Source organism: Lepidochelys kempii, chromosome 16 (genome assembly GCF_965140285.1).
Source record: "Lepidochelys kempii isolate rLepKem1 chromosome 16, rLepKem1.hap1, whole genome shotgun sequence".
NCBI lineage: Eukaryota > Metazoa > Chordata > Testudines > Cheloniidae > Lepidochelys > Lepidochelys kempii.
The window spans coordinates 25,203,483-25,216,943 of NC_136395.1; the positions used below are offsets into that span (position 1 = coordinate 25,203,483).

At 36.3% G+C, this 13,461-nt stretch overlaps 1 protein-coding gene across 11 annotated transcripts in view; it reads right to left on the bottom strand.

Annotated features, from left to right (window-relative positions):
- Positions 1–473: 473 nt before the first annotated feature.
- The window catches only part of RC3H2 (ring finger and CCCH-type domains 2), a 40,081-nt gene continuing 27,093 nt past the window's right edge, over positions 474–13,461 (bottom strand). For 7 of the 11 annotated variants that reach the window (XM_073314087.1, XM_073314085.1, XM_073314084.1 and 4 more), the window contains 8 exons: positions 12,658–12,813; positions 10,886–11,099; positions 10,655–10,739; positions 8,941–9,022; positions 8,371–8,505; positions 7,613–7,720; positions 6,469–6,617; positions 474–5,844 (listed from right to left, as the gene is read on the bottom strand). In XM_073314087.1, coding sequence (XP_073170188.1) covers positions 5,649–5,844; positions 6,469–6,617; positions 7,613–7,720; positions 8,371–8,505; positions 8,941–9,022; positions 10,655–10,739; positions 10,886–11,099; positions 12,658–12,813 — 1,125 coding nt within the window. In that variant the 3' untranslated portion in view covers positions 474–5,648. The remainder of the gene's footprint in view (positions 5,845–6,468; positions 6,618–7,612; positions 7,721–8,370; positions 8,506–8,940; positions 9,023–10,654; positions 10,740–10,885; positions 11,100–12,657; positions 12,814–13,461) is intronic. The other 4 variants (XM_073314092.1, XM_073314090.1, XM_073314091.2 and 1 more) reach the window with 4 other exon arrangements.

Below are 13,461 nucleotides of genomic sequence, written 5' to 3' on the forward strand. Positions count from 1 at the left end.
GACCCCAATGCTTGTGGGGGGAGGGGGGGGCTCTTGGAGTTGGCTTCTGGGCTCCCTTTCCTGCTGTTTCACAGCTGATAGGCCCTGATGAAACACAGGAGCCTTGTCCTACGAACAGGCTTATTCAAAGTGACACAAGCGACAAGAGTGAGAGGTGGGAAGTGCTGCCGTTTTCATAATGTGATAAAAATACTGAAATTATAAAGAATTAGTAATAGTGGGTAATCAGCATGTCATAAAAACAAATTTTGTACTTCCAAAATCACTGCTTTTATAATTTATACTCAGGTAAAGGAGAAAATCCCTGGAAATATTCATTTTGATGAGGGGGCTCGCGAGACTGGATATTTTAGTGAAAGGGGTTCACAGGTGGTTAAAGTTTGGGAACCACTGTGCTGGAGGAATGGAGTGAGGTGGGGCGGCGAAAAGGGGACACGAGATAGGGTTTGGTCTCACAAGTTACAAACACACACTTAAGGTGGACAAATCATTTTATTTTTTGCATGCAAATACATGTCAAGTACTGCAAACTTTTTCCATCAATTTTCTCTCAAAACACTGAAAACCATGATGCTCTATTCTGTGACCAGCCAAAGCTAATATCTCTTTACTTCAGTGCTACAGCAAAAAACACACAGAATTCACTCCGCTATTCAGTATTATCACAAAGCCCACCCCACCCCATCTTTCCCCCAACCCACCCCAAATACAGACCATATGGTCCAGCTTTCCCATTTAATCCTATTCCTATAACACAAAGGGAAACATTACAATTTGGAAATTCAAAATTGAAATAAATGGAATAGAATTTATTCCCCTATATATCCCCATTTCATTTTACAGATTTTAAATTATAGTTTTAAATAGAAGCTGAGAATGCACCATAAAAATGAGCATTAAATCCATCGTAGCGATGGTGCCTGCTTTATACATGATGGGTGTACACCATCTTTTATTTCATTTACATTTCAATCGAACAATAGATTTGCAAAGAAAATGTCTAATACAGACGTAAAAATATTCACACTAGAGCTTCACAATCGGTTGTACAATTGACAAACAGGCCTCTTTCCCCAACTTTCCAGCTAAGCAATTTTATAAAACGTAATCAATGCAACAAGAAAAAAAATTTCTTTAACTTCCAGGGAAAAGAATATGCAGTTAACTGTATAAATGCAGACAGCAGATGCTGCAAGCTAACCACAATACTCTAAGTGGCTGTACAGTGGGTATGTGCAGTACAAATAAAAGCCACATGTGTTGTATCACAACTACAGTATAATGTACTTGTTTGCCCAGCGAAGAAAATGCATGCATTTTCATGCCTTGGATTAACTGAGGCCTACACTGGATAAAATTGATGGGATATGTGCAAATGATGTTGGATTTTGATAGTTATAAATGCAGCCAGGCTCTGTTTTATTTCAAACTTTGTTAAACACGAAAGGCCAAGAAAGAGCTTTGGCGACAGTCTTCCTTGAATAAAAGGTTTTTGCTCAAGTGCGGGGAATTTTCATAATTTTGCTGTCTTTATTTTACCCTTGACACTTAGAGTTGTCAGAACACTCCCTTGCCAGCAAAGAGGTGCATTGTGACCACTAGTACCAAGGAGTTAGCTGTGCATTTGTACTGGAAAGAACTGGTCATTTAAAGAGCACATTTATTGTTTTCTGCTTGCAGGAGAGGCCCTTGCATTAGAGGGATTTCCTAACAGAAAAGGATTAAACTATAACAAGTATAACAAGTAATGTGCTCCAAGTACTGTGGATGATTCATTAACTTCTTATTTCGTTAAGATCTAAAATTTCACATTTTCCTTCAGACACAGGTTAATAATGGTGAAAAAAAATTCTTGACAAATATGATAAAGGAGCTGCTAGCAGATACCTCTCAAATAGAGTTTATGTACAACAGCAGATATCTGACAAATTGTGCTTTAACAAAAATAAAATAAAATAAAACCACACACTATCAAATTGTTTTGGGTTTTGACAAAAGATTTTTTTAAATATTCTTTCCACAGGCCTTTCTTTGTGTATAATTTTGTACCTCACTCAGCCCAGAGCACTAACACACAAGAACAGCATTCAGCTCATCAGCATGAATTTAAACTAAAATTTCAAGTGTGTTATCAAAGCAGTAAACTTTTCAAATTATATGTCTACAACTGGTGTCCTTAAGTATCACACTTTAGTATCACTCTGTACTAGTCTATCAAGAACCAACGCCAATTTGCTTTGCAAAAGAAGTCTAACCTATTCTTTGAAAGGTCTAGTATACATTCTACAATGCACAATCTGTATGAACACTAACTCATTCATTTCTTGTTACAGGAACAAAATATCAGTAGCAGGGCAGTCACTCTACTATAATCTAGATCTTAAGAATGTAAATGATACTACTTTGTCATAAAAAAGTAGACAGCATGACATATCGAATTAGAGATTAATGCTAGTCCTAAAACCCACACAGGAAATGAGACAGAACAAGGAATTAATCCAGGTTGTGAGGCAACACATTTTAACTCCGATATTGATACAATTTCTGTATCACTGACATGGAAACCCCGGCTGTACCTCTCCTGAAAAAAAATATGCTCGTCTGCACAGAGCAAAGGAACCACACACTACTCTCTAATCTGCTATGGGCCTTTTTCTGACAGCGTAATATATTTGGCCAAAAACCTAAATGGGATTCTCTACTACTACTACACATGAAGATTAGTCACACTACTTTTAATGTCAGAAAGTTAGCCCTTCCATTGCCCAAAAAGGCACCTGATTTGCAACTAGATACACAAACACATATTGGTTTGTATCAGGTCAACTAACGAAACTTTGCCAAAAATGAACAACCAGAACTATATTCCCATCTGTAGCTTCCACTTATTGGGGCACCAGAGGACATAGTTTAATGGCAAGAATATAATCAGTGTTAAAAACTGTAAGACAATGTTGGCACACTATTAAAAATCCCTCAATTCTTGTGTGTGTCATTCTAGATATTAAAGGTTGAACACAAATTAGCCTGAACCCAGAACTGACTCCTTTACAGAGGAAGCATGTGGTCTTTCTAGAAAGCTACTATATCATGGGATCTTCTGCTGCAGACAAGCACATATAAATACATTTGTTCTTAGACATGCCAGTAAAGTTGGCAGGAATATGTTAGGCTGATGTATTTTCACTGGACAAAACAGACAAACGTATGTAAGCAGCTTATCCCAATTCCCCTCCAGCAGAGCACAACCAAGTTTTAAAATTGCAATTTTAAAATTAAAAAGTTAAGGTAAATACACAAGATCAATTTATGTAGTATATATTCACCCTCAGATCATGCTGAAGATGTTCTGTGGAGTTCTGGAGCACAGAGGGCTCTTTCCCTGAGGGCGAATAAGGACTTTTCAAACCTTTATATTTTCTCTATTTTTGTAACAAAATAGCAATTTAAAATTTAAAAATCTTTTTAAAAAAATTACATTACCTTCAACGTGGAAGATCTCACTGTTTAAATATCCATGAAATAGACATACTGATTTGCATATCCTTTTGGAATTACATACAGCAAATAAAAGTACTTCGGAAGCATTTCAAAAGTAATATAAATTCATATTTACAGAATGGTCTTGATATAAAATATACAACAATCATGTTCATGTCTAGCGTTCTATGTTAATTTGTAACATCAACAGGAAATGAGTTAAGGTGACAAGGTGGTCTAATTCTTGTTCCTAATCATTTCAGGCTGCAAAGTGAAACAAAATACCAGTCTTATTCCAGAGATGAGGTGGCACTGCCTATCAGGGAAGGTACAGTAAATAGCCGAAGAAACCAAGAAAAGGCTACTTCACTGTTATTCTACAAATATTTCTTTACATTTTAGTATTAAATAAGTATGTAAGATCTTCCATACTGACACCAGAATATCAAAACTAACCCTTGGATTTTCAGATATATTTACAACATAATTATTTCATGGACATGTTCATTAAGAGATATCAAAACACCAATATTTTCTCAGTCTAATCAGTAACCCTCAGGGAAATGCCAACCCCCACCCCTCAGAAACGTGCACAAAACAGTTATCAAAATCTTATCTGACATATCGCTGTGATTTTGTAAAATAACTCAGACGACCAGTAACATGATCCTTTTTAAGCATTTTGCTAGCAGGAAAAGCCCTTACAACATACAGTACACCTGGTGAAAGGTTAGCTTGGCTTAAAATATTCCAGTACAATTTTCAGAGTAAACAACTTCACAGAAGTTAATAAAAACATTAAAAAAAGTAAAACATGTACCAAAGAAACTGAAAAGGACAAACAATAAGATAGTAATCACCAGGAGGGAAGGTCTTGCTTTCTTTTCCAAAATGGTGACTGAATTTTTAAACTTTAAAGAAAACTATGCCCAGAGTGCTTGTGTGTGTGTACTCTATCTTCAGTTGACATATCTAATATGAGTTTTCTGTCACATCTTAGCAGGGCACATATTCATACAATTTTCAGCACAACTCTGTAGGTCTGATAATGCTATATTACTGTAGGTTCAATCAATAGTTAGTGAACAAGCAAAATTAAACCTGAATACAAAGTTATGATTAACAATATTTAACCAAGACAATGTAATGAGTATCCAAAAAACCCACTAATTAGTTTAAATTAAAAACAAACAACAACAACAATCAGCAATACCATATTGTTAGTCAGTGCAAACACTACATACAGGGTTTTCACGGGAAAGCCAAGAGCACCTGATTCTTTTGCCAAGTCATCTGGATTCTATAAATGCAGGTGGAGGACTGCATTAAAAAAAACAAACAAACGAAAAAAAAAACACACTGTTACATTAGTGCATAATTTATCAAAATGGTTAAAAATGGATGTGCATATAACTTGGAGAAATCAATACCAAGAACATTAGCTGAAGGATTTAGGCACTTGGGTTACTTTTTGTAACTTTACTTGGACAAGTAGCCTGTATATAACTATCAACAGTACTAAAGCAGAAATGAGAAAAAACAAACAATAACAAATAAAAAAAACTATAGCGAAGCACTGCACCACAGTCCTGCATATAATGCAGTAGTACGAAGCTAAAGTGTGTTAACCCTGTAATAAAGTCTAAAGTACGAATCCCTACCTCTCACTCTTCAATCAGGAAACAATATTCCATGCAAAGTTCCACAACTAAAGAAAAAGCAGCTGCAACAAGATGCAAGTTCCTTTCTCATTAAACAAAATAGAGACAAATAAATTAGTTTTTACTTTCACTAGATGTATCATTGTAGGATCCTGCTAGTTTAAATAACTGAGTTGTTAATCTTCTATAGAAGCCATTTTAAATAAGAACGGCTCAGTTACTGCACCGGATTGCTACAAACTCATAAAAAGCTGCTTTAAGCTTAAGTAAAACAATGTCCAAATTCCATTAATTTGTGGAAAGTGAACGCCTTACCCTAGTAAATTTATCTTTTCAGAATGCTAATGCAAGAGGGGCTTGAAGTATCAAAGAGTCCACAGGAAATGGATGACCCCAATATTATTTTTTTTTAAAAAAAATATACATTATATAATATATATTATATATATAAAAAGCTAGTGTAAATGCTTTCACGGCGTGGTCACAAGCTGGAAAGATGAATGCTTTTCAGCTGTTAACCATTTTGCCATTCGCAATGGGCTTTAAAAAGTCGTTTTTATCCTCAGACATAATGTGAGCACTTTTCAAAATGAGGCTGCCAACATTGACTGATGTGCTGATGGGCAGGCAGCTTGCATTGCTAAAGGATCCTGTGATAGGCTGGCTGAAGCAAGTTACGGGCAGGACTGCTTTCTGCTCCTCCCTGAGGGGAAAAATAAATCATACAAATATTAAACTTCAGCTTAATGCAAAATATCAAGAATAACTGTGCATTAAATGATGCAAATAGTGAAATTAAATGGTAGTTAGTGGAAAGGCAGAATATTTTACTATAGAAGGGTATGCTCACAGAGTAAATGCAGAGTGCCTCGTTTTCAAAGGCACCATTAAATGGTTAAAATACAGTAGCATGGGTGATTCCAGCATAGAGTATTTTGCACTTTTTTGGCATAGAAGAGGTTAGTGGAAATTAAGTTTAATGCCAACCTTGCTGAGACTAGTTTCCCTGAATTCTGGTAATTATAAAAATACTTTTGTATTTGCTGTGCAGTGTGGGAATACATAAAACATAGGTTTATATCAATTGTTACCTAATATATACTGAAAAATAGGTAACACAAATGTATAAAAACTGGTGCACCAATGGTACATTTGGTGGGTTTTATAATCACAAGCCAGTCCTTCCTAGTTCTCAACAGGGAACTCTTCCCACCTCACCATGCACACACACTGCAGATATCTCATCCAAGTATGAGAAGCTAAGCAGTTCCTCTTTAAATAGTCATGTTTTAACCACTCTGATGCTGCTGTTTTGTCTAACACTCACAGAATCACAAGGTCTTCACCTAAACTTTGTCTCTTCTGCTCCAAAGGTTCCTTTTGGTGTTTCTTGAGTGGATGTCCATTCTCTATAGATGTTCCATTGAGCAGCTGGTCATCCCGAGAACTGATACCTAGCTGTATGTCCAGAATCTCCTATGGGAAGAAGATAGGATCGTCCATCAATATTGTGGCTACTTGCTTTGGTAAGTCTTCCGATTTCCATTTATTTTATGTAACGGTTCTGGGGTCAAAGGCTACTCCTAGAATCTCTTCTCCTTTTGGATGTTTCTCCATTCCCTTATCTAAATCATCAATGAAAATGCTGAACAGTACCAGACCCAGGATGGACTCTGCGAGACTATATTAGATACATCCACCTCCTGTTTGACAGCAAACCATTGATAACTACTCTTTGAATACAGTCTTTCAACCAGTTTTTAACTCACTTTATAGTTAACAAGTGGCACAACAAAAGAGATATGGAAACCAGGAGAACCAGTATGCATTATGCAATGCCTTAATGACAGATATCTATTCTTTTTGAATGCATGACTGCTTTAGAGAAGGGCTGTGATGATCCTTTTGTGTGGTATGAAACAAGATCAAAACACTATGACTGCACAATGAAGGTGAAAGAAATAATGTTTAAGGAACTGAATGCAGACTATTAATAGAAGCAAAATATAAAAGACAAAGGCACTGGCAACAACAGGAATATAAAGAGCAAGGACAATTTTTTAATGAATTTAGTATTAGAAATGAAGGGATTTAAAAGTTTTGTTTAAGTAACCATACTGTAATAGACTTTACATTTATTAAAATACTTTTGGTTTCCATTTTGTAAATTGGAGAAAATTACTAATGCTATCTTGTATTTAAGAGAAAAAAAAGTTTAAAAAACTTTTGCAATTAGAGCAACACTGACAACCTGAGATGACTGGGACTAGCACAAAAGCAGCCCAAGTTCTATACTAAAATGGTGCCAAAGAAGATTCAAAGATCAATATAAAACCTACCTTTTTATTTTAAAAGATTTTCCACTATAAACATGAACAAATGATTGATTTTACAAGAAAGTTTCTAGAAACAGCTGAACAACTAATCAAAGAATTCCATGACCTCTTCAAACATGCAGTTCTTGTACATACCTCTATTTGTTCACCCTGCCCATCAGGTTCATCAGTATCAAGGGCTGAAAGCTCTAATTCAATGTCCCGATCTGGCTTTGTGTCTGCACAGTCTTCAATATAGTCAGTCTGCAAATACAAGAGACTTTTCACTTTCTGTATACAATCCTCAAGGATTCAAGTGAAAATGGAAAACAATATAATCCACATTCCTGGGATAAGAGGGGCTGTGGGGGGGGGGGGGGGGAATAAGAAATGGGCAGCTAATTGAATATCAATGGTGTTTTAGATACAGAAAAGATTAGATACTTCCTGCTTACTTGCAGAGTAGTGTAAAGTAAGTTGGTGTTGGAAAGCAATCTTTTTTCAGAGCACACTAGCAGAGGTTTTAGCTTTGTATCACCTACAACTGGAGCAGAGTACAGAGGTCGTTTTCTTGACATAATGTAAATAGCTGGGGGGAGAACTGATGAATATGGACTCTTTCCATCTTCCATGTTTAAGTATACTTCCAGTTAAGTGTATCTACCCGTGCCCAGCAATCCATAAGGGTGTAATAAAACAGAACTCATTTCTGTGGAGTCCCTCCATGATCAAGCCACCTCCGGACTGAGAAGCAGTACAGCAAATGCATCTGCTTGCTCTCAGACACTGAACCGTGTGCAGCAGCAGTAACTAACCCAAAAGAGCAGGTTATAAGTATTTTTAAATGTCACACTTCCAAATATATACCCAAAAACCTCAGTGATCTGATACATCCCAATCATCCTTTTCTTTACCTCACCATTCCTCAAATCAATTTCCTTGCTTAAAAGATTTAAGGTAAGGCGACTGCCTTCATCTAGGGAATTCCACTTCTGTTGCATGGCTAGTGCATTAGCCTCTCTCTGAAGTAACAATGAATTACTTTTGGCCTGTGTGGGGGGGGGAAAAACATAATAGTTACTCAATTACATTTAAACTTTGTATTGTTAGACTGCAAAACAAACCTCCCCACACAAAGAACAGCTCTCTCTAAACGGGCAATTATATATTTGTATGCAGTGTATTCTGAGAATACATATCAGGGAAAAAATTTCTTCCCCAATCCCAGGGCTGGATCCTGCAAATACCAATACTTAACAGACAAGGCACTTTCTGCCACGAGCAATCCTATTCAAATAAATGGGACTGCTCAGGTTAATAAGCACCAAACCTGGTGTTAAGTGTTAATAGGAACACGCTCTAGCTTTCTCAATCCTATCAGTCACTTTGGTAATTGTACAATTAAATTCTGCAAAGCATTTTGAGATAGTTTGTATGAAAAACACTATATTATATAAAGTTGTAATAATGGTACATCATCTTACTTGTTGTAGTTCAATGCTCAGTAGATCTCCAGTACTAGAATGCTTTCTGTGAGCAGATAAATCAGTAACTATGAATCTTTCCCTTTAAAGAAAAAAGCAGCTGTTATTGTCATAGACAGTGATAAAAGAATGAATCGTTTTCTCAATGACCCCTCAATTTGCAATTCTTTGCAATTTAGCTCTAAACAGCTTAGGCATCTGGATAAAAGTGGTGTGTATGAAATAATACTTAGCACTTTACAAACATTACCTAGTCAGTCCTCACAACACCCCTGTGAGGTAGGCAAGTACCTTCATTTTACATATAGGGAAACCAGGGTGGGTAAAATAAATGATTTTTAAAAAAAAAACAGATTTTTTTTTTATTTAAATCGGATTTTTTTTTATTAAATGCTTTTTGAGGAAAAAACCTATATAAAGATAGTTTTAATTAAGATACATTGTAGCTCAAAGGTATCTCATCATGGAATAGGGATTATAAATTCTAATTCTATAGTATAAAACAATATATTCATGTAATGTTCAAGAAAAGTTTTGTAAATGAGTTCCAATAGTTCATGGATTAAGGAGACAAGACTATTTTCTTCCTTTGGACTAATTCATTCCAAATTGAGAAATCATTTGGGACCTGAAAAAGCAGAGAAGGTTGTTTTTCTTTTCCAGATTATGAACAAATAGGAAAATGAAGGTGAAGACGACTGAGTTAGCTGCAAAAGCCAATATTTTAAATTTCTCCTGTTGACCTGGCTGACAGAGTCGATTTAATTTTTGTGTTTTTTAAAAAAATATTTCATTTAACTATTTTAGTTAAAAAAAATTTTAAGAAAAACAAACCTGATTTCAAAAAACTTGAATGTTTAACTAAATTCAAAAATTCATATGCTTGTTTTGTTAAAATATTATATGTTTCCTGTTGAAGAAAAAAACCCAGAATATGTAATGTTGTTGTTTTAGTTAAATAAAACAATTTAAATGTCTGTCTGGTGATGTTCTCCTCCTAATACAGCATGGCAAGAAAATCCTCCAAATATTAATGATTAACTTGTTGAATTGGAGATAGTTCACTCCCAATGACTTCATAAATATCTGCTTCAATTACCTTTGGTAAATGAAATAAGCAAACAATCATTCATTTTCTGATATAGCTGTAAAACTAACCTGAAAAGTTTTCAAAATAAATCACTTTAAAAATGTATAGAGTGTATCTTCTAAAAATGAAACCTACATCTATTTCCGAGTTGTGAAGAATATGTATAAGGTTATACCAACCAACAAGAATGCACTTTTATGTAGAAATCCATGATTAAATCAAGTCTTCCTGACTAGTGATTTAAATGATTTAAAAGAGGATTTAAATCAAATCCACCCTGAGGGAAACTGAGGCAGAGAAGTTAAGTGACTTGTTGAAGGCCGCATATGGCAATCAATATCTGGATTGGGATTACAGCTCAACAGTCGCTGGTTCCCAGTTCTGTGACCGGTCCACTTCAGCACACTGATGCTAACAATAGCTACATCAGATTTACCCTAGTTTAATTATTGGAATTGGTAATTCCAATGCTTGATGTTGCATAAAGCTAAAGCACTTGCCATGTTTAAAATTACTAGGCAATTCATATTCTAGATTTTTTTTTTCCTTCTGCCTGGGATTTTTAGAGTAGCTGTAAATTATAGAACAACAGTCTGAACAAATGCCACTAGGGAAAGTTCATACCGTTCTATATAGCGTGCTGATGAAGTAGAATCTGAGCCACAGGAACTCCATCTTGAATCAACAGCATTGACGTAAGGGACATAATCTATAACAAATTAAGGTACAATTCAATGTCTTCCCAGTTTCAATAAGAGAATATGGATATACACAGAGTTATTAACTGTCCACTGCAGTAATCTAAATGCCTGTGTGGTGTTATGCGGTGCTGGCAATAAGAAGCATTTACTGTACCTGATACACTGATGGGCTTAGTAGCACTTCCTTGGGAAGCAGTGGCCTGAATAGGATCTGTTGTGTGATAACCTGTGCGGGATGATCTGGAGATCGCACCCCACTTGGAGATGATCGGTCCATCACTAAAGGGAATTATAGGATCTTCTTCCTTTACCCTTCTTTGAGTTTCAAACAGATGAACTCTCCTCTTAACATCTCCACTGTCCAAATCCTATACGTTTAGGAGAGGTACAAGAAGCTGATTTGCATTTCAACACATTTGGTTGGGTCATTCAAAAGGCCAGGAGTCATTAAATAACCACTATTACACAAGGTGATTAGCACCAACCTGACAAGCTAGCAAGCTGGGAAGGGACATAATGACTCTTACCTATTGTGATTTAGTGGCCAGCTGGCACCAGACAGTGATTAACAGTGGAACAGAACACACTTCTGTTTTTTTAAAGCTTTACCGTTTCCTCTCAGAAAAAAAGCCCAGCTGCTGTAAAACACCATTTCCACAGTATCACCCTCAACATCCTTGCTAATACTGGAGGAAGGTGGGGTACAGGTAGCAGAGAATTGAGACATGATTACCCTTATGGTGCAGGATGCACGAGTGGCAGCTACTTGATCATACCAGAGTAGGACAGTAATCCCCAATATGCATATGAGACCTTACTTATCCAAAATGAGGTCATCTCCCTGGATGTGCATTAAATAGGTTTTAGTCTCCAGTTTATTCAAACCTCAATTAATTTTGTGTACCCAATTTCAATCCAATAAAACAAGGTTATGCTGTATTTTCGTTCAATTATATTTCCATATATTTCAAGGTTTCATGGTTGGGGTTTTTTTTTTGTTTTTTTACTGTAGGAGGATACGTACATTCCAAAAGCCTTTTAGCAGAGCGAGAGCTATGTTCAAGGGAAATTACACAAACGAAATAAATGATTAAAGTTTATGCAGAATACTCTGTTCTATGGTGTGTAGTGCAAGTTTTAGCTTTTTCATATCTTCTCTGGAGAACTAACACTGCTGAAGGCACTCACTTCAAAATAAAAATTATCTGAAACAATGAGAAAGATGGAATAGGAAAATCTGCTCAGATCCCCAAAGAGAAAAAAATAATTTGCTCAAGGCCAAGCAGTTCTGAGAACCTCACTTAAAGTTAGCTGGAATCCTATTAATCCAATGGAGATGTCTGCCTAACTCTGACACACTGGCCCATGCTAGGCTGTCAAATCCACCACACAGGATTGTCCTGTCACTATTACACTATTGTAGACATCTCTTAAATGGGAAACGCTATGCATGAGTGGAGGAAGAAACTGCTGAAGGTGCACAGTTTTGCAAGCAACCTGACCAGAAGTGGATGTCCTTATTATACAGCCTCGTAGTAGTCCATCCATTCATCTCTTCAGTGTAACAAAAAGGTCTGAGGAATAGGAGTTCCGAAATATAAATTATTTACTGAAGAATTATTATTTATGGCCAACAGTAAATTTTATTTACACTGATTTGGTATTAAAGTAGTTTGTCTTAAATCTAAGAATGTTATAAACACCACTGCATTTTTTTCATTGATAAGAGGATAGTTTGTTTACATCACTTGGCAAAAGTTTGTTCCAAACAGTTTAGAATGAGCTGAACCAGTTTAACCTCAAGACTTGGTATTTTAGTTTATTTACAAGAGGCCTGGCAATCAAATTAAGTTTGGCAATCAAATGGAAACACTTGCAGCACTTTCCACCCCATGAGTGAGCAGGCAGAGCACAGAACAGCCATACCATTAACACAGCATTTGAATTGGCAATTACATCCTTGGGCTCTGAGTCGATGGCATTTATGCAGGAACCAATAGTACCACAGGACCAGGGTGAGTAGTGTGAAAGATGGTCTTCCTCAAATTTAGCACCACTCAAGTCACTAACACTTTCCGAGAACTATTGAAAAGGAAGAAAAAAAGGTACAAAAAACAAAGGGAATTTAGTATTTAAGTGTTTATACAGAAAAACTGCTTACTGTGAACTATTAAATCAATCTGCTTCAAGACATGAAGCAGGTAGTCTAAGGCCGTGTCCATGCTGGGGATTTGCCTCAATTTCTGCCATCAACGGCCAACCACTGGTAAATCTGCATCAACCCTTAGCACAAAACCACTGTAAGCCACATTTTGAACCTGAGAAGCTTACTGCTTCCAAGCAGGAGTAAGCTTCACCTGTACAAATAGTTGCTTTGCCTCCTGACACTTTGGGTTGGCACCAGTGCACTTTAATGACCGTATTTGGGGCAAATCACTAGGGTAGTGAAAACTTAAGAGAAAGAAATGCATTTTTCCTGTACTAAAGTTATATCAAGCAAACCTTGGTAGAACAAAACTCAGAAATCTCCAGCCTGAGTAAGGCCATAACCAGGACTTGATGGCAGATCTGTAACAATACGTAACCCTTAAAATAACTATTTGTGATAACTTAGAATAAACACCAACAAAGGGGCTTTTTAGCCAAGATCTATTTTGAATATTTTCATTCTTATGTGTATAGAAAAAGAGAATGCAAGATTGGGTTTTTCTCCTCCAAGACACACTGCCA